We start from the raw sequence: 20925 nt of genomic DNA, 5'->3' as shown, positions 1-20925 counted from the left end.
AATCTTCGTTTGATAAGCTATTTGATTAAGCTAGTCTAATCAATCTAATCTCATCCATCCATTCAATCCAACCCATTCAATCATCAAGTGATTTGGAAGTCTGATTATCAGTTGCCAAGTTACCCCCCGTTCCCGTACTCCGCTTCGCAGCGTCTCACATTTTTTAAAATTTTGATTTTGGCAGCAGCAGCCAGTTGGAGTTGGTCAATACCATATATTCATCAGTATATACTTCCATCAATCATCATATCAAACCTATATCATATCGTATCCTATCGCATCCATCATAGCTTGTCTTTTCCTAGAACTTAGAGTTAGAAACAGTATCACTAATACCTTTAATTAATCAATCAAATCAATCGGTCACTACTATTGTTACGTAGCACTTATTAGACTTATCTAGATTCTAATTCATCATATTCCTAGTCTTATCACCCTAATTTACTTCATCAGATGCAATAGAAAGTTCTCCATTAGCAAATATAGCAGACATATTTCCATCCCTTCAGCTCCCCCCTCCCAATCTATACGCTTTTTGCTTAATGGTTTTATCAATACAATAAATAATGAGCTATCCAAATTACTACAATTTAGATTTCATAGAATCAAATTCAAATAGTCCCTATAATAATCCATCTCAAAATGTATCATTAGTATCAATACCTCCTGTCCAAAATGAAAATGGGTCACGAAGTTTTACTCCAGAGCCAAATGTTTTACCATCTTCATCAGTATCATCATCAAATGTTGAAATGTCAACTTCATCAAATAATAATAATAATAATAAAAAACGGCAAGTTCCAGTCACTAATAAACATACTCAACCTCAAGATTTATCAAAAACTAATAAAAAGAGAAAATCAAATGTTAGAGCTTGTGATGCTTGTGCAGCAAGAAAGATTAAATGTGCTGAAAAGAGACCTTGTAAAAAATGTACTGAAAGTGGTATTGAATGTACATTTAATAGAGAAATCAAAAAATCAGGTCCTAAAACAGTTAGACCCGCCACTATTCAAAGAATTAATACTTATCAAACTATAAATGATATAACAAGAGGTAATGATAATAATGAGATTGATCCAATTAATGATAATCAATCAAATGATATTAAAATTGAAAATAGTAGTATTAATAGTACTCCTTCCATATCCAGTAATACTACCACATCTAATACTGTACCTAATATTAAACATAGGAATAAAACTAGTAATGATAGTGATAATAATCAATCAAACAATAGTCCATTAAAAGATTCAATTATTGAAGTTGAAAATCCTTCTTTAAATTCTCAAATTCAACCATCAACTCAATCTACCAGAACTACTACTGTTCATAACCCTACTAATATAACCACAAACAACAATAACAATACTGGAACCAACTATAGACCAACACCATCAAATCTTATTGAAAATATTCGATTAATAGGAGAAGAACCAATCATTAGAGAATTAGTTCAACCATTGACGGTTCAATCTCTTATATTAAATTATGGTAAATTAATTGATTTTTTAAATGCTAATTTTGCAAATTATTTTAATTCACCCATAAATCCTATGAATGAAGAAATTAATCTTACTAATCATCATGATGATTCATTATATTTATCTCAAGTTTTAATTATCTTGACTATAAATTTAATCATTGCGGAGATTTTAATTAAATTTAAAAAGAGAAAATTTAAGAATTTTATAAAATATCCTAAGAAGAATTTAGAAACTCGAAATTTTAAAAATTTTAAGAATTTATGTCATTTTAAATGTATTGAAATCTTTTCCTATATTGAAATTAATTTAATTGTTCCTCCTATTATACCTCAAAATGCATTTAAAAATAATAGTACTACTACTACTAATAATAATAATAATAATGCTGCATCTTCTACAACTAGTGGTAATTCATCAGTTCCTCCCAATTCCAATTCAAATGCTATTAGTAGTATCAATACTGAAAATAGTGGTGCTAATAATCCCAATACTCATAATTTATTAAATTTACATCAAGTATTTTATAATTTATCTTTGAGTTCATTACATCTTTGTAATTATTATCATACTTTGAATTTAACCAATACTTTAAATGCCATTCCTATCGCCCCCAATGTTAATCCTATTAATGGCAATACCAATGTAAGTACTGGTAGTAGTAGTGGTACAGGTTCAGGTGCCGGTACAGGTATTACAAGTACAGGTAATTCAAGTTCAGCATCTCCTAATAATACAGTTAATATTAATCATCAAATTTATGCTAAGGATGGGAATTATGGAAATGAAATTCAAGAGTATCAAAAAGTTATGAATTTAAATCGAAGTATTACTTATTTTCAATTAATTAATATTAAGAATAATAATGATAGTAGTTTAATTATTAAATTATCGGAATTATTTGAAATGATATTTACATTTGAACGATATTATTTATTATTTTCATCATTTAATTATAATTTAAATCGATTTAGAAATAATGATATTATAATTCAATTAAATTCGAAAAAGATTTTAAAATATAAACAAGAGAATATTAATAATAATTATAATTCCAATAAATTATTTCAATTATTGAATATTTTAGATGAAGATATTAATAAGAATGAAGATGATATGGAAGATATTGGTGAAGAGAATTTTGAAATCAATCATTTTATTAAACTTTGTAAACATACCAGTTTTAATGTGAAATTAAAAGTGATTGAAGATGATTCCATATCGAAATATTGGGGATTAAAACAAAAGATTATGAGTTTAATTCCTAATGAACGAGAAGTTGATATTAATGATGAGAATTTAAAAGTATTCGAAATTATTCGATATGGAGTATTATTTAAATTATTATTAATTTATCCTATAAGTTTTGAATCATTAAGATTAGAATTATATGAATTAATTAATAACTTGAATGAATATTTAAAACCATCTGATTCTGAAATTTTTAAATTAAAAATATCAAATTTTCAATTATTACCTCATTTATTACATTTATTAAAAGTGATATTAAAAGTTGAAGCAGTTAAATATAAAGTAATTAATCCAACTACAAATGATCTAAATAATAATAATAATAATGGTCAAGATTTAAAATTGAATTCATTATTGATTGATGATGAGATTAAGATATTATATTTTAGTGATAATTTATCGAAACATTTTACATTTTTTAATAATATTAATAAATTGATTAGATCAGATGGATTATTAAATAATTGGTATTTGAATTTGAATGAGAATAGAAATCGGTTAATTAATTTAAAGAATGCTCAACAGCAGCTGCATCAGCAACAACAACAACAACAACAACAACTTCATGAACAACAACATCATCAACAACAACAACAGCAGTCAGTGAGCAATATGCCAATGAATCAAAATATGAGTCCATCTACTGCACAATTTGGTGATGGACGAGAATTTTCGATTGATGATATTATAGCTGATTTTTCATCAACTATGGTTAATAGTGGTAATAATAATAATAATAATAATGTTCGACCAATTATGGGATTAAATCGATTATCAACTACTACCACTACTACTACCAATGGAACTTCAACACCTGAAGATGAAGATCAATTTATGATTCAAGCTCAATATAATTCATTTCTTCAATCTCCTCAATTTACTCCATCATCAATCTATAATAGTTATCAACAAGTTCCAAGTCATTATCCTCCTGTAATACCTCCTCCTCAAATCCCGGTTAATCATGTTCAATCAAGTCGATTTCATGTTTCGAGTCGACCTCATATGAATGGATCCAATTCATCATCATCGATTACTGAATCATCTACTACATCATCGATTATATCAGGATCAAATCCAATGATTCCCAATCATCAAGTTGCAGGATTAGGAGTACCTGTCCCCCCTGTATTAACTGCATTTACTGCTACGGAAGATACCACTACACCATTACCAGTTCCTGGAACTGGTAATCATCAAATATCTCTTCATAATAATAATAATAATAATAATAATTCTAATAATAATGAACCATTTATTACGGGATTAACACCAGCATCACCGAGTGGAGCAGCTATAAAATTAACTAAGAGTGCTACTACTTTATTACAAAATTTTGCCTCATCTAGTAGTTTATCTAATTTATTTGGATTTGGAAGTGCTGGTAGTCCTACCAATTCAAGTAATAATAATAATAATGGGAATAGTAGTAATAATAATAATAATGGTAGTAGTAGTAGTAATGGAGATATTAAACTTGAAGAGAGTAATAGTGATCAATTTTCATTTTAGAATATGTATGATTGTATAAGGTTAATGTATTTATTTATTTATTTATTTATTTATTTTGGATGAGTAATTTTGCAATTTTTGGGTGCAAGAAAATTCAATTAATTATTCATGTCATGTCTAAAATTTATTGTGTCGTATTTTTAGTTGACTCGTGGTTTATGTCAAAAAAAGAATAATAATAATGACACAAAAATAGAACCATCCCAGTTTGAATATAGAGTAGAAAGATGAGGTAACATGGAGGGAGGGAGGGATGGAGGGATGGATGGACTAATTTCATTAAGAGTATAGTTCGTACATAACTAATTATGTCAATCATATTATAATTATGATTGATATGGATTTGTTAGTTGTAAGGGTTAATTACTATAATTTGTACTACGACATGGCACCTGTATATAAGACCTTCCTAATTAGGACGGAGGGCATTAAACAATACAAAAAAAGAAAAAGCGAAATTTAAAGGGCTTAAAAGGGAAATAGAGAGAGAAAGAAAGAATGAAAGAAGAAGTGATGAGAGTGAGATAGATATTACAATGAATTGATGAATGAATGAATGAATGTATTGATTGATTGACGTATATATAAATATATTGACATAATGACATGATATGAATCTAATTAGTTAGTTAGTTAGTTAGTTAGTTAGTAATTGATTTGGTTTGACCTGTCCCTATTTGAGCTCGTATCCTGTATATAATTAGATGTGATGGGTGATGATGATGGGCGATGGATGGATGTTTAAGTATGAGAGAGAGAGTGACAGAGAGGACCCCCCACGTGTACCTACCTCTCCTTATATACAGTCCTCATCATATGCTTAATTTTAAAACTTAAAGTTAAAAAATGGTCAATGGGAAGGAAGGATTAATTAGTACTACAGTTACAGTTACAGTTACAGCAGCAGTAAGCGTGTATAGTTAAGCACAGTTCAATTCAATTCATTTACGATCCAATAGAAATTTTAAATTCTTCTTCTTCTTCCATTTAACAGGAGGGATTTTATTTCAATTCAAATTATTTCAAATTATTTCAAATTGACAGTCAATTTTGAAACTCATCTCTCTCTTCTTTGTTTAAAGTTGTACCATCTTCCTTCCTTCCATCAACTGATTGATCAATTCATCTCATCTCATCCCATCAATCAATTGAATTACCACTGACTAGTTACATCTCATCCATCCATCCATCCATCCATCGATTGATTGTATCTAGTTTATATCCCATCTCATCCAGTCAATTCCATTCCATTCCATTCATCCCTCCCGTTCGTACATACCTACTATCCCTCCCTTCCTCCCTCCCGTTCGTACATACATCCCACTATGTCTGATACAACCAACGGTCATACTTCAACCTCTGCTGCCACTCCCACTACTACCACCTACAACAATATGTTATTCGCTACCAAATTAGATAACGAAATTTATCAACCTTGGAAAGATTATTATATCAATTATAATCATTTAAAAAAATTATTAAAAGAAGGTGTCATCTTAAAGAATAATTGGACTGAAAAAGATGAACAAAATTTCGTTTCTGCTTTAGATGAAAATTTAGAAAAAGTTTATACTTTTCAACATAATCAATTTGATGAATTAAATGATCAATTAAATGATTTACAATTAGAAACTGAACATACTTCAGAAAATTTTAATGTAGAATCTTTTTCAACTAAATTAGATTCAATCTTATCCATTACTCAAGAATTAGAACATTTTCAAAGAATTAATTATACTGGATTTATTAAAATTGTTAAAAAACATGATCGTTTACATTCAAATTATTCTGTTAAACCATTATTAAATGTTAGATTAAAATCTTTACCTTTCCATTCCGAAGATTATTCTCCTTTAATTTATAAAGTTGGTACTTTATTTCAATTCTTAAGAGATAATTATAATGTTGATCAATCATTATCAAAATTATCATCATTTAATGATTCAGGTTTAAATGCTGAATTTCAATCCTTTAAATTTTGGGTTCATCCTGATAATTTAATGGAAGTTAAAACCACTATTTTAAGACATTTACCTGTATTAATCTATAGAAATGAAAATCATGATAATAATGATGATGATGATGATGATGATGATGATCTTGATGAAAATGATCAATCAAATCCTTTTAATAATATTTCAAATCAAACTATTAATTGTATTTATTTTGATAATGAAAATTTTGAATTATATAATAATAAATTAACTAAAATTAATAATTCATCAACTTTAAGAATTAAATGGATTGGAAAATTATTAGATAAACCAAAAATTATTATGGAAAAGAAACAATTTGATGCTAATTCAAATTTTAATATTGATGATAAATTAATTGTTAAACAAAAATATTTAAATCAATTTATAATTCAACAAGAAATTCCATCAAAATTAAAAAAATTAAATGATGAAACTAATCTTAATCATACTTTAAATTTTATTAAAGATTATCATTTACAACCAATCTTAAGAACAACTTATAATAGAACTGCTTTCCAAATCCCAGGTGATGATAAAATTAGAATTATTATTGATTCAAATTTAACTTTTATTAGAGAAGATTCTTTTGATCCTCAATTACCTATTAGAGATCCATCAAATTGGCATAGATTAGATATTGATTCAAATCCAACTAAGACTCAACAATTTTTAAGAAAAGGAGAATTTTCAAAATTCCCTTATTCAACTATGGAAATTAAAATTAAAAAATCAGCAGCTAAAAATTTTAAAAAATTAAATTGGATTAATGAATTAATTAATTCATCTTATTTAATTAAAGAAATTCCAAATTTTTCAAAATTTATTCATGGAGTTGCTTCATTATTTTTAGAAGATGATAAATTAGATAATATTCCACTTTGGTTTAATGAATTAGAAAATGATATTTCAAATAATTCATTATTAACCATTAAACCAAAAATTCAAGTTCAACCAGTTACTCCTCAACAAAATCAATTATTAGATGTAGAAGATTTAACTAATGAAGATAATTTATCTAAATTTAAAGAAATGATTCTTAAAAATAATAAATCTAATTTTCAACCTAGATCTGCTTCATTTTCAGGTTCTTTATTATTAAATTATGGTAATACTATTGATCAAGATTCTATCGATACTGGTAATCAACAAATCCAATCTATTCCTGAAGAAGATTTACCGGCTGGAACCACTACTGCTACTGATGATCAATCTAGTGATTTTGATGATGATGATGATGAAGATGATGAAATTTCTCGTCTTGGTAAAAGAAATCCAATCTCAAGATTCTTTAATTTACCAAATCAATTTTCAAAATTAATTGATGTTGATAGTGAAGAAGAAGAAGTTGAATTACCAATTGGAGTTACTAAACCTGATTCTTGGATTAAAAATGCTGGACCTTTGAAAATTGAACCAAAAGTTTGGTTAGCTAATGAAAGAACGTTTAATAGATGGTTACATGTTACAACTTTATTATCATCATTAACATTTATTATTTATAATTCATCATTAAATTCAAATTTCGAAGGTTTATCTAACTTTTTAGCTTACTTTTATTTCATCTTAACTTTATTCTCTGGTGTTTGGGGTTATTATATCTTTATGAGAAGAAGAACCATCATTACTGAAAGATCAGATACTCATTTAGATAATTCTGTTGGTCCATTGATTGTCGCTTTTGGTTTAACTGTTGCTCTTGTGGTTAATTTCGTATTTGGTTGGAGAAGTTTAGATTTGAAATTCGATGATGAATTCTATACTACCAATAGTTTCCATAAAGGGGTTCATGAATATGTTGTTAACTTAGTCAACTAAGACCTTTCCCTTAATCTTCGTCATGTTGTTATTTTCCTATATTTTTGTTTCTACTTATTTTTTTTATATTATATTATTTATCCCTACTTTTATAAAAGTATTAAAATTCCAAAAAATAATTCATACTTACTTTTTAATAATAAGACTTATACATCTGTCTGTCTCCGCCCTTTTTATATACGTCAATCCTATCTATATATATACGTTTATATACATATCATTTCAGTTTTGTTTTACAATTTTAATTTTTGCAGTCTTTTTGTAATGAAATGGTTGACGACATTCTGATTATGTCGTCATGAGCGACGACATTTGTGTCGATTTGGAAAATCTAAAATTTCCTCATAGCATGAAAATATCAACCACCGTGTTTTTTAAAAAGGAGGAATCAATCATTAACCAATCCATATCAATAACAATTACTATTACATCATGGCATTGAATATATCCTTATACACGATCTCAGCCGTGTTGATACTAGATAACGAGGGATCAAGATTATATGCCAAATATTATAATCCACCTGCCATTGATGGACCACCTCAATCTCAAACTCAATTATTATCACAACAACAACCCCACCAACTTTCTAATGACAATCAATTCCAAACTTTATCACAACAATTGAAATTCGAAAAGGAACTCTTCTCCAAAGTCAATAAAATCCATCAAGATATCATTTTATACGATAATCATTTGATCACTTATAAACAATCCAATGATATTATTCTTTTGGTAGTGGCTAAGATTAATGAAAATGAATCATTGATTTATTCCATCATGGCGAATTTATTCGAAAGTTTGAATATATTATTAGACAATACCATCGATAGAGCCACCATTTTAGATAAATATGATATTGTAACTTTAACCATTGATGAAACCATTGATGATGGGATTATAATCGAAACTGATCCGGCTATTATCGTAAGTAGAGTCACCAATCCTCCTTCTAATCAAATCGACGTTCATGTTAATATCGATAAAGGGTTATTCGATGCGTTTTCTTTCGCTTCCAAAAAGATTTCAGAACGTTTACAACAAGGTTTATAATTGTATATTATTATTATTAATTCTTTTTATATATATAAGTAATGTTATATATACTTCAAATACATATTTTCAAGCATATTTTTAGCATGATTCTACGATATCTTTAGTTGTGATACTTGATCATCAATCGTCTTATACTTCTAACCTGTTACCATAGAGTAATGGTATAACCCTTTCATTGTAATAGAATGTCAAATGGCTTGAACAATCTTTGGTCGTGCGGAAATGTCAAAATATCAAAAGTTAAACTGTCTAACGACAAAAATCTTATAAGCAACCACAAACCTGTCAAAGACATTCAAATATCATTTAAAGGGTCAATGATATAACCATCCAAGATCAGATCATTATTAAGAGGAGAGAAATGGATGAATCATTTCATTTTGCATTGTTAAGAATATCGATTGCTCAAATTCTAAAATCAAATGGGTTTGATAAATGTAAACCATCAACTTTAAATATCGTTACTGATATTTATATTCAATATATGAATAAATTGATTGATCAAGTGAATCAATGTATAAGTCATAACGGTGATATCGATGTCATTGATGTGTTCCAAGCGTTGAGTTTGATAGGGACGGTTAAACCAAGTACATTTATAAAACTTCCTCCTAAAGGAGTCAATCTTGGGGATGGAATAGAGATTAATGTTGATAAACAGATGAAAGTTACCAATACAAAATCAATTGAAGCTTTTAAAAATTGGATAGATTATAGTGATGAATTCAGATTAAGTTATAAATTAAATCAATTACCCATGAATCTTATCAAGAATTTGATTGAAAAGAGGAAAATAGATGGTAATGATGGAGAAACAGATCAAGAACGAAGAAAACGAAAACGGAAAGAACGTCAAGAATATTATAATCAATTGAATTTAATCGAACAGAATCCAAATAGTAATAATACACCAGGATTGACTCGGACTGCTTCTATGCAATTTGATCAACATTTACCCCCACAACAACAACAACAACAACAAATACAACCTGATGATGAAGACAAATTAACCAATAAAGATAAATTATTATGGATTAATTATTTGATTGAAAAAGATTTGAAATTAGGTCATGATTTAAAATTCATAAATACAAGTTTAGAACAAGAATTTTTAAAATTTCAATCCAATATTAAATTTCACCCGGATCAACAAAAGATTCATAATGTGAATAAACATGATCATATAATCATCAATATCGATGAAGTAGACGATGAGAACGTCGAACAACCACCACAAATACAGACCAATGTTACGAACGAAGTCGTACCGATCCATCATAATGAAGTTAAACCAAGTGAAGAGTTGAATGAATTATTACCCTACAATATCAAATATAATGATAAGTTATTAGATGATGATCTTAATCAGTACATACCACAACCACCAAAGGAAGAAGTACCGATAGAGACCAATGAAGGAGATAGAGATGATAGAGTATTTGAAGATCAAGGGCTTATACATCAAGATGATAATATAATCATCAATGATGAAGGTGTAGGTGGTGATAATAGTTTAATATTTTAGTGTAGGCTTTAAACTTATTTAATTTGGAGTAATAGATTCTTAATGAACAAAGGATTTTTTTTCCTTTTGCCTAATGACAAAATTATACTTTATAACATGTAGATTTTAAGAATTTTCTTGGTCGTTGTTAACATAATTTATGACGTTATGATTAACAATTTTAATTCGATAAAGTAGAAGGATGCCCACAACAGGGACTAAAATAGCCTTACAATCAAGCATCGGAATGAAAGTTTATAATTAACATCAGATCAATGCAGATCTGTCTAGACAAGAGTTGAAGAGAAAGAGGCTGAATCAGAGAATTGTACGACGAAACCTACAATACATGAAATTGAAATTGAAATTGAAATTGGAAAGTTGGAAGTTCAAAGTTGAAATTGTGCCATATGACGATATCTTAATTAACTTTTGTTTTTAATTGTCAACCAAACTAAAAAGCTAAAGCTATAGCTTTCCTTTCCTTAAACCATCAAATGTTTGATAAATGAACAGACTTTAAGAATAAAAATAAATTATTTTTCATATTGTAATTTAACCTAATTAGGAGTTTTTCCCAATTAGGAAATCTAATTGAGAAAATTTTTTTACTTCTCGCAAACCGCAAAAACGCGTTCACTCGAAATGTTTCAAAAATATTGCAAAACCCAATTAAGTCTATTGTTCAAGGTTATTTATGCCATTTGTCTTACGATATATGTAGAGTTGAAGTGATGGATCTGGAATTGATATCAATGATCGACAGCATTATCATTTCTAAATAAAAAAGAAACTAACAATCACTTACACCTCCTATAATATGTAGCATTAAATTCAAAATGAATTAAACATCGATGTAATCAATACAATGGAAACCATAAAAAATAACTGGTGTATATCCACCTCGAAATTAAATTATACATTATGCAACTTAAATAAATAAAGTTGTTTAAAAAATAATTTGCGTTGAATTTTTGCATAAGAAAATATGGCTAGACCATATTAGTTACTGTTATATTATATTATTTCAACTGTATGGGTTGAACAGAGGTGTTATGGTTAGTTTGACAGACAAACATATAGGAGGCATACCGATTGTGCCTTGTTTTCATACTAGTACACTGCATGGACATAACCGGTTAAAGGGGGTATAACCGCTGGTACCGATCTAAACTCATTGGATAAAACCCTCTTTGCTGTTCTTCCCCCAGCTTCTTCATTTAACCCGATAAAAATGTCATTTTCGTAGGGGGAAAAACGCAATTTACGGAACATCATAATTAAAGACCTGACCTCCCCCCCCCCCGTAGCATATTTCATTTCTTGGAACTATTTCACTTGGCCAATTATTTGACTTTAAGCAAGATTATTATTTATTATTTTATTTATTTATTATTTATTATTTATTTTTCAATAATTATTATTTTGGGTCTATTGTCACACGTTTGTTACAAGAAACTATCAGATATACCATAAATAAGTAACAAAATTCCCTCTTGTTGCTTTAAATCTTATAATCTGGATTGACAGTTACATCGATACCATTGTTACTACCGTTTCAAATCATCTTCCTTTTCATTGTTATTTTTGTTGGAATTATATTATTCGAATCAAATCAAAACTCCTTCTTTCCTTCTATTCTGCTCCTCCCCACCTCACCTCACTCGCCGCCTGGAACCTGCCCAGCAAAATTAAAAAAATCTGCCAAATAATTTGTTTTTCTCACTAAAAATTAAAGCAAAACTCCACTAAAAAAAGATTTATTTAGTGAGTCTGCCCGCTCCCCTTCCTTGCTTCTCCCCCCCTTTTGACTTCTTTTAACGGGAACCAACGCGTTCGCAAAATATAAAAATTTCTTGCCATTAATATTTGACTTGGAGATATTCAATATTCAATTTAATAATTATTCTTTTCACTTCCTTTTCCTTTCATTAAAGTTTGTTCTTTCTTGTCATTACTACCAGCATCACCATCCACTAGTACCCACTTGCACATCTCGTTTGTTTAACTTTGTTTTAGCTATTGTCATTTACTATTTTCCAGCATATTATAAATTATAAGTTTCGTATAAAGAGAAACTATCTTTCATCATGGATAATAAAAAAGTGAATTTAACACTTAAATTGAATAAGTCCATTAGTAACCTTTCTAGTGGTTCGGATATGGGTGCTCCATTCACTCCATTAGATCAAACTTTAAAGACTCCGGTGGATACTCCTAAATTACATCCTCAATTCGGTGGTCCAGGTCTCTTATCAAATAATAATCAAAATGGATTTTATTTTGCTCCTCCTCCACCCGTGTCGAATAACAATCAAATGTATTCAAATCCTGCTTATAATGAATCCGATGATATTTTAACTGATATAGATGATGTTGGAGGGTCTAATTTTAAATCAACTCGAAATTATACTTTGCATTTCACTCACACTTTTGATCAATTGGTATTATCCATTTATTCATATATTTTATCATTACCAACCACAACTCCATTTCTGGGTGCTATTCCTCCTAGTGGATTAGTAAGTAAAGTTGCCAATGAAACCATGAATAATTTAATCACTAGTATTTCCAGTATGAATCCTCCATTATATGATCATCAATCAATTATAAATCTTGATTATTTAAGAAATCAACATTTTCAACCTATATTCTTACAACTAATCAGAAAAAGATTATTGGATTTATGTAATTATAATCATGCTAATAATTCTGCCAATGATAAAACCATCATCGGTAACAATAACAGTTATAATATTAATATCAACAATATCAATAATAATAGCAATAGATTACCTGATTCAACCACTATCTCAGTAACTTCAAATACAGGATTACGTCAATCTTCAATCTCAAATTTATCCCTTAATGAATTGAATATTCTGAATTATAACAGTCAACAAACTAATCCAACTAATGGTACTGGTCCAGCTCAACCTCCTGCATTAAATAGATCTCGTTCATCATCTTTAAGTTTAAGAAAACATTCTTTAACTAGAAATAATTCTTATACTAGTAATAATTGGTTACATGTTGGAAATATCAATAGTATAAGACCAACTACTAGTGGTGGTAATAATTCAAATAATGGCCCTATTAATGAAAATTTCAATATGAGTACTGATTCTTTACAATCAATTCAAGATTATGTTCCTCAGTCTTATATAAATAGAAGTGCCACAAATGGAAGTGGTGGAAGTTTTAATTCAATGATGATGGATTATCAAACTCCACCAAATTCAAACAAAGGTTCAGTTTCAGGTCCAACTATGACTCCACCTCATTCCAATAATCAGACCATTCAAAATACCATCAATCATGGTCATAATGCCACTCATTCTGATTTGGATGATTTCCATTTATATCAACAGCAACAACAGCAACAACAACAAAATCAACAACAGAGATCTAGAAGTTCTTCAAGAGGAACCAATTCATTCCCCCATCCATTAACTATCAATACTGAAACTGCCAATATCCAAGCCTTGAATGCTTTGAATGGGGTGACTACTCCATTAGGGTTGAACTCTTTTAGAGGTGGTTATAACAGTAATGTACAAGCTAATGGTTTAACTTTAGATTCACCATTTATGTCTGCTACCACTCCATCTGATGATTTTGGATATTTCTCAAATGGTTTTAATCAATTCCAACCACCAGTCAATCAAAATCCATCCCAAGTTCAATCTCAAAACCAAGTTCAAAATCAAAATCAAATATTACAACCTCCAACTAGTGCTGGCAGTATGGTTTCTTCGAATGCATCATCCTTTTATGGTAGTGGTGGTGAAAGTCCTGTTCTTAGTGCCAATTCTGATGCTACTTTATCAGATAGTTCCAGAGGCATTGCTAATTTGGCCAATCAATTCACTTTAAGTGAAAAGAAGAGAGATTCCTTGAAAATGAAAAGAGGTATTCATTAATGATTCTATTTCTATGTTTAATTCGTCTTGTGTTTTCCTCTTCCTTAGAGAAAAAGTTCTGGTACATCCTTGTAACTTGTTATACATGTTCGTTCGTTTGTCTTTCGTTTGATGTTTTTTTTTTTTAGATTCGGATTGTTTGTTTTTTGGGGGTTTGTTTTGATCTTCAGTTTCTTATATATATATACAATTTATATTTCCACTTGTTTTATGATAAATCTTAATTTCATTTGTTTTATTTTCAATTCTTCCCTTTTCTTGTTCCATTCCATCATCTTGATTGATTTGAAAAACATAGATTGATACACTTGTTAATTTTTTTTGCAGTTATTTGGATATACATACCAATTAACTGACCGACAAGTCAATTTAATTTTTTTCTTTTATAGTTTAATTTTCTTCATGATTTCTTACTAATATACATAAAACGATTTATATTACTTGTAACAAGTTGCTCATTGGTTGTAAATCAAAACTGGTGATAGATAACATATTCAAAATAAAAAAAACTCAAACGCGCTCCAGATTTGAGAAAAACTGCTGCAATAAAGTTAGACATCACATACTTCTTATGATATAGTTATCACCATCAGAACCCACTATGATATGAAGCATATCAGTCGGTGTATACCTTTCAGAATCCAATTGAGAACTTTATTAAGAGGCATTCATGCGACATCCCGCGAAATCATACCTTCAGAACCACTTATGCCGTTGTCAGATCCCATTTTAGCAGCAGCATCACCACCAATTGAAGAAGTTATTGAAGATAATGAAACTAAAACAGAGAATCAAGAAATAAGAAAGTTATTAAAGAAGTTCATACTCCCTATAGACTATCATACCCTGAAAGATCCAAATGGGGAATCAAACGAATTTGATTTGCTAGATAATTTAGAAAATGATGCGTTAAGAAATCTTTATTTCAATTGGAATATACCCACTTCAAAATTATTACCATTGTACAATAACAGTAATCTGAACCCATACGAATTTCATTCAACTACTAATGCTGATAATTCATATGTGACCAGTCCAAGACTCTCAGTTACAAAGTTATTAACCAATTCATGGTGTGAATTACGTGATTTTTATAATATTTATGCTGGATCACCAGGGTTCAAACCTACTGCTGCCATCAAATTAGGGTTAAAGAGACATACAGCTTTAGAAACCGAAACTCATGTGATTATAGATTCTATATCGTTGACAAAGTTCTTAACTAGGCATATGAAACAAAATATAGAAGTATATCATGATTTGATTGAAGCTACTGATGATGAGAATTTACTTTTAATGTATGAATCTGATTTGGAAGCATTTAACAAGTTTGCTATCGGGAATAAACAAGAATCAGAATTAGCATTGGAATGGTGTGATCAAATAATTACTCGTATGTTTTCATTAATACGAACTTCTGAAGCTAGAGAGATTTTAGTTCATGGATTTTTGAATTTACATGATCGAGAATTCTTGTCAACAACTGAACAACTTGAGTCATTTCCCTATAAAACAGGTGATGCTAATGAAAATAGAGTATTGGTAAGTGGTATTGTTGATTATTTCTCACTTACGAATAGTTCAGATCCAGACGACTATGATTTATTTGAAGAGATCAATGATTATCTTCAAAGAGAGTATCAAGATGTAAGCGTTGATATGACAAGATACTTTGAAGATATCCCATCAATAATGAAAAAATATGCTGGAGTTTACAAGCTCAAGACTACTGATGTCAAGACAAGATCTCTGAATTATGTGCCCGGTCAGCGATCTGTAATAGAAGCTGCTAAACATCAAATATTCTTCTATAGAAAGATGATGGGGCTATTAAGTAATGAGTCAGGGGACGATCCTCATTTTGCGTATCATAGTTTAATAGAGAATGCTAAAGTAAGAGGTCTTGATGTGGATGAACCAATTAATGTTATATCATTGATAACTATTCTTAGAAAGTATCCTAAATTGTTATTGAATGATTTTGTGAAATTGAGTCAAGGTGAACCTATTGGATTCGAACCTTTCGATGAATATTGTGAATCTAATCCATTTGAAGGAAAGTACAATATAAGTTCAATCATTGAAACTGCTCAAAATATCGATGTGCCATATGAAAGAATTAAAATAGATGATTTAGTTGAAATCGATCCTTTCAATTTTCATGACGTATTCCCACAAGAGGTAATGGGGAATTGGGTAACACCACCAACCTTGAGGTACTTTGCGGCTAGAGGATCTCAATTTTACGCTCTCATAAAAGACTTATTAGGAGATGAAACTTCAGTTGAATATCATAATGGTAGGACTAACAGGTGTTTCAAGACGGTTAAATATAAATATGATATCGAAGTCTTGAACAAACAAACCACATTGGCATCTACATTCTGGACAGGTGAAAGGTTTCCTAGTCACACCAATGATCACAAAATGTGTGGTTATTGCAGTTTCCGCTCACAATGCTTGATTCCAAATAGTGACTTACCAGTGGATCATAATCGGAAATTATTAGGGCCAAAAATAAGTCAATTTTTGCATTCGTAAATAGTAAATGGGTATAGGTATTTAATGGAATAGTAATAATATAGAAAAGTGATTAACAAAATGTAAATCATCATCAAAAGAATATCATACACTGACATTTTCTTCGGAAAGAAGTATGGATTCTTCTGCAGATGGTTTGATCAATTTATGGGACTCGTTTACCAATAACATCGATGGAATGGCATGCAATTGGTGATAAATCCCGGTTTGTAATTTGTTCAGTTCTCTACATGGATTAATTATATTGAATTAAGTCGTATATTAATGAATATATACTGCAATTAGTGATTCTTACTTTAGAAGAAATAGTTGTTAAAAAAGGTATGTAAAATTATCTCACATTAAAAATTTCAATAGTGAAAATTTTTTATTTATGAGAGGAACTTTTACCCGGAGAGAGATGGAGCTACCAAATTTAAATTCTCCAAAATCTCTTCATATTTCTAATATTTTCTTTGGCAATTTCAATTGTTTTCTTTTCAAAAATATCATCAATTTCTTCCAAAGTCTTATCTTTAGTTTCAGGCATAAGGAAAATTTGATAAATAAAACCAAGGAAAGCAATACCACCATAGAATCCTAATGATAATCCTGTGTAAGTCATGGCATTTTGCATTCTAGTGAAATTATAAGTAACAGTAAATGACCAAAGATAAAGGAATGCAGAACTAATGGTCATACCAACAGATCTCTTAGACATCGAGAAAGCTTCAGATGGAAGAACCCATGTCAAACAAGCATAAGAACCAAAGAAACCCATATATAAAATAATACCGGTAAGATAAACACCTTCAGCAGCAGCTAAATTAGTCTTTATATTAATTCTATAACCAACACCAACCAATACCAAACCAATAAAGAAACCAACAATATTCATAGCCCAAGTTCTTCTACCAAATCTATCCATCCATAAAATAGCTGGAATACTACCAAGCATCAATGAACCACCACCCACTAATGACATAAATACTGAATTCTTAGTATCAAATCCAATCTTAGCCATCAAGGTAGACATATAATACATAACGGCATTCACACCTGTAAGTTGACCAAGACTGATCATGATGACAGCATAGACCAAGGAACGTCTATTTCTGGGGATGGTGAATAAATCTAACCAAACTTGAAGATAATTTTCCGAAGCTTTACGTTCTTGCTCTTCAATACCCGCTTGTCTCATTTCTAAGAATTCTAATTTACTATCATATTCATCAACATCTCTTAATCTTTTCCAAACATTATAGGCTTCACCTAACTTACCTTTATGAATTAAGAAACGTGGCGATTCAGGAAGAAAACTAATAGCAAAGAATAATACAGTTGAAAATAATAAAGAAGAACCAATCATAAATCTCCAACCTCCATGAACTTCATAAAACATTGCTGCCACGGCATACCCGAGAACTTCTCCGACAGCAATATTAAATTGATACATAGACACGATATTACCTCTTACTTTTGCGGGAACTGATTCTGCAATATAGATACCAACACAACCACCTTCAATACCAACCCCAACACCTAAGATAAATCTTCCAGCATACATTACATGATAATTATGAGCACCAGCAGATATAGCAGCACCAATAGTATACCAAACACAAGAAATCATGATTGATTTCTTTCTACCAAAATATTCGTTTAATGGAGTCATCAAGATAGAACCAGTCATAGCACCTAATGGCATTAAACTTGAAACAAGAGAAGCTTGATGAGAACTTAAATGTAAGGCAGGACCCATACCGATTGAGGCACCACTAATGATTGATTGATCTAAACCCGATAATAAACCCGCTGCAGAAGCAAAACAACCTAATAAATAAATCATATATGTCTTGTTTTTAAAATTAATTTCAAATTCAAAGTTTTTAACTTTTTGCCAGAAGGTACTTTCTCTTTTAGCTTGTTGAGCTAAGATTTCAATATCATTAAATTCTTTATCAAAATCAAATTGGGCACCTAATTCGGCAACACCAAGTTTGTGGAATACTTTATCATCTTCATGAAAACTGTCAGAAGATGAAGCATCGAGAGCTACTTTATTTGCATCCACCATCTTACCTTTTCTTTTCTTTTCTTTTCTTTTGTAATTTAGTTTTTGTTCTGATGATACTTAACTTTAAATGGAGGCTCAGTTTATAAATCCTGGGGAAAGTTGGAGGAAATCATTTAATTTATATAGGTTCGAGACGTATGAGTTCTAGGTCATTGTTACAGGCACAAGGAAGGTACATTTTCTACACTTATGTGGGAATGCACCCCACCTTATGTTAATTATACATATTGGGTATTGTTCTTCGGGAAAACGCCTTTGTTTGGTGAGCCAACATTATATCATTAAAATTATTAAATGGGTTTTGACATACATACCCAACCCAATGCCATGATGCAAGTTCAAAGTTTATTAAATTATTCCTTTATAAAATGAGATGAATCTCGCTATTATTCTCGCAATCTATCTCGAGTATGACTAATGTCAATATATTGACTTCTATTGTTAAGATAAAATTACTGCTAGGGTTATGAGTGTCGATCCCCTCAGCTACACATTAGATTACGGAAAATATTTGATCCTTGAATCATCAGAAAATAGGATTTAAGAAATGGTTGCTATGGTAGACTATTTATAGTGTAGTCATCGGTAGAACACTACTTTGAAATCTTCGAAGCGGCTATAACTGATTTAGGATTTTTGCAATATTTTTTTTTTCTGAGTACGCCCATCAAAAATTTGGGGGGTCCCACTTTTTTTGATTCTATTTTGGGGTATATAAGGGAATGGTGGGGTAAACTAGAATTAAACATTTATGATGTATGTAATTATATCGATATATAGTAGTTATGTATAATCAACGAGGTCTGTCTTCATAGTATTGTACTATGTTATCATGATCAAAGTTATCAAATTGACCGTATTTAGTAAGATATTCCTCGTGTAAATGCTTCTTAAGCTCTTGAAATTTGTTTCCGAAAGATTTACCACACGACTGACATTTAAGGGGTGATTGTTTGATAATATTCATTAACATGCCCTCATTCCTAATATGGCTCACATACTCAATTTGGTCATCTCCATAATCATCGTAAATATTATCATCTTCTGAGTTTGTTGAATCTGACGCATAATCTTCTTCTCCTCCTGCTGGTCCCGATCTGCTAACTATGGTTTGATATCTTTTATTTAACATGGGGTTAAGCTTATCAAACCCAACAAAAAAGTCGGTATTGAACGAGTTATAATGCTTTTTATGTTTCATACTGGGTGATTCAAAATCACTAGTAATGACATGGATGTGTAAATTTCGTAATGATGGTATTGAATGGACACCAACTTTAATAAAACTATTCTTAAACTCTTGAAGCTTTAAGTTATTTAATTCACACTTATTAAACATTCCTTTTAAATCCTCAATTATGAGATCTTTAGCTTTGGTTACATAGGTCTCCATTAGATCATATAACTCTTGACCTGTTATGTTGGAATAATCTTTATAGAACGCGTCTAGTGGATGAATATGAGTTATTTCATTGGAACGAGGAATAACTAAATAATGGCATACTGATTTAGGAAATAAATCTCGTATGATAATAACGTTGTCATCATGATATTTGATTATAGATGGGAACTTTTCAGGAGATTTGATATACTTTTGAAAGGCATCTGCAAAACTCATTTGATAGTGATAAGTTAAGCTTATGTATATTATTTTTTCAACTCATATTTTTTTATATCGAGAATTCATGAAATCGCTGGAAACTACAATTACTACGAGATATACCAGATTAAACGGATATCGAATCAAATGAATGAATGAATGAATGAATGAATGAATGAATGAATGAATGAATGAATGAATGAATGG

At 29.9% G+C, this 20925-nt stretch overlaps 8 protein-coding genes across 8 annotated transcripts; 6 read left to right on the top strand and 2 right to left on the bottom strand. All coding sequences in view use genetic code 12, as the record gives it.

Annotated features, from left to right (window-relative positions):
• Window positions 1–566: 566 nt before the first annotated feature.
• Window positions 567–4247, top strand: ZCF7 (Zcf7p; the record flags this gene model as incomplete). Its single annotated transcript, XM_064906143.1, has 1 exon — window positions 567–4247. One exon carries the CDS (start codon window positions 567–569, stop codon window positions 4245–4247), a length of 3681 nt encoding a protein of 1226 aa, XP_064761525.1.
• A 2075-nt stretch (window positions 4248–6322) lies between these two features.
• On the top strand, window positions 6323–8284 carry VTC3 (vacuolar transporter chaperone). Its single transcript, XM_064907016.1, has one exon. It carries the CDS (start codon window positions 6524–6526, stop codon window positions 8036–8038), a length of 1515 nt encoding a protein of 504 aa, XP_064761524.1. The 5' UTR covers window positions 6323–6523; the 3' UTR covers window positions 8039–8284.
• DFJ63DRAFT_319022 (coatomer subunit zeta) lies at window positions 8285–9171 on the top strand. Its single transcript, XM_064907015.1, has one exon. It carries the CDS (start codon window positions 8471–8473, stop codon window positions 9089–9091), a length of 621 nt encoding a protein of 206 aa, XP_064761523.1. The 5' UTR covers window positions 8285–8470; the 3' UTR covers window positions 9092–9171.
• A 284-nt stretch (window positions 9172–9455) lies between these two features.
• On the top strand, window positions 9456–10619 carry DFJ63DRAFT_335511 (uncharacterized protein; the record flags this gene model as incomplete). The annotated part of the gene is made up of 1 exon (XM_064908220.1): window positions 9456–10619. One exon carries the CDS (start codon window positions 9456–9458, stop codon window positions 10617–10619), a length of 1164 nt encoding a protein of 387 aa, XP_064761522.1.
• A 2069-nt stretch (window positions 10620–12688) lies between these two features.
• On the top strand, window positions 12689–14521 carry DFJ63DRAFT_335510 (uncharacterized protein; the record flags this gene model as incomplete). Its single annotated transcript, XM_064908219.1, has 1 exon — window positions 12689–14521. One exon carries the CDS (start codon window positions 12689–12691, stop codon window positions 14519–14521), a length of 1833 nt encoding a protein of 610 aa, XP_064761521.1.
• A 445-nt stretch (window positions 14522–14966) lies between these two features.
• DEM1 (Dem1p) lies at window positions 14967–17283 on the top strand. Its single transcript, XM_064903497.1, has one exon. The coding sequence runs from the start codon at window positions 15128–15130 to the stop codon at window positions 17060–17062; it is 1935 nt and encodes a 644-aa protein (XP_064761520.1). The 5' UTR covers window positions 14967–15127; the 3' UTR covers window positions 17063–17283.
• A 1-nt stretch (window position 17284) lies between these two features.
• On the bottom strand, window positions 17285–19515 carry HXT5 (Hxt5p). The gene has a single exon (XM_064903509.1). The coding sequence runs from the start codon at window positions 19116–19118 to the stop codon at window positions 17478–17480; it is 1641 nt and encodes a 546-aa protein (XP_064761519.1). The 5' UTR covers window positions 19119–19515; the 3' UTR covers window positions 17285–17477.
• Window positions 19515–20897, bottom strand: DFJ63DRAFT_144365 (uncharacterized protein). Its single transcript, XM_064903496.1, has one exon. It carries the CDS (start codon window positions 20734–20736, stop codon window positions 19912–19914), a length of 825 nt encoding a protein of 274 aa, XP_064761518.1. The 5' UTR covers window positions 20737–20897; the 3' UTR covers window positions 19515–19911.
• Between the last annotated feature and the right edge of the window lie 28 nt (window positions 20898–20925).

The sequence above is a fragment of the Scheffersomyces coipomensis genome, assembly GCF_036884675.1.
Source record: "Scheffersomyces coipomensis strain NRRL Y-17651 chromosome Unknown DFJ63scaffold_4, whole genome shotgun sequence".
Lineage (NCBI taxonomy): Eukaryota > Fungi > Ascomycota > Pichiomycetes > Serinales > Debaryomycetaceae > Scheffersomyces > Scheffersomyces coipomensis.
The sequence above is the reverse complement of the archived record's forward strand: the minus strand, read 5'-3'. Positions and strand labels throughout refer to the sequence as shown.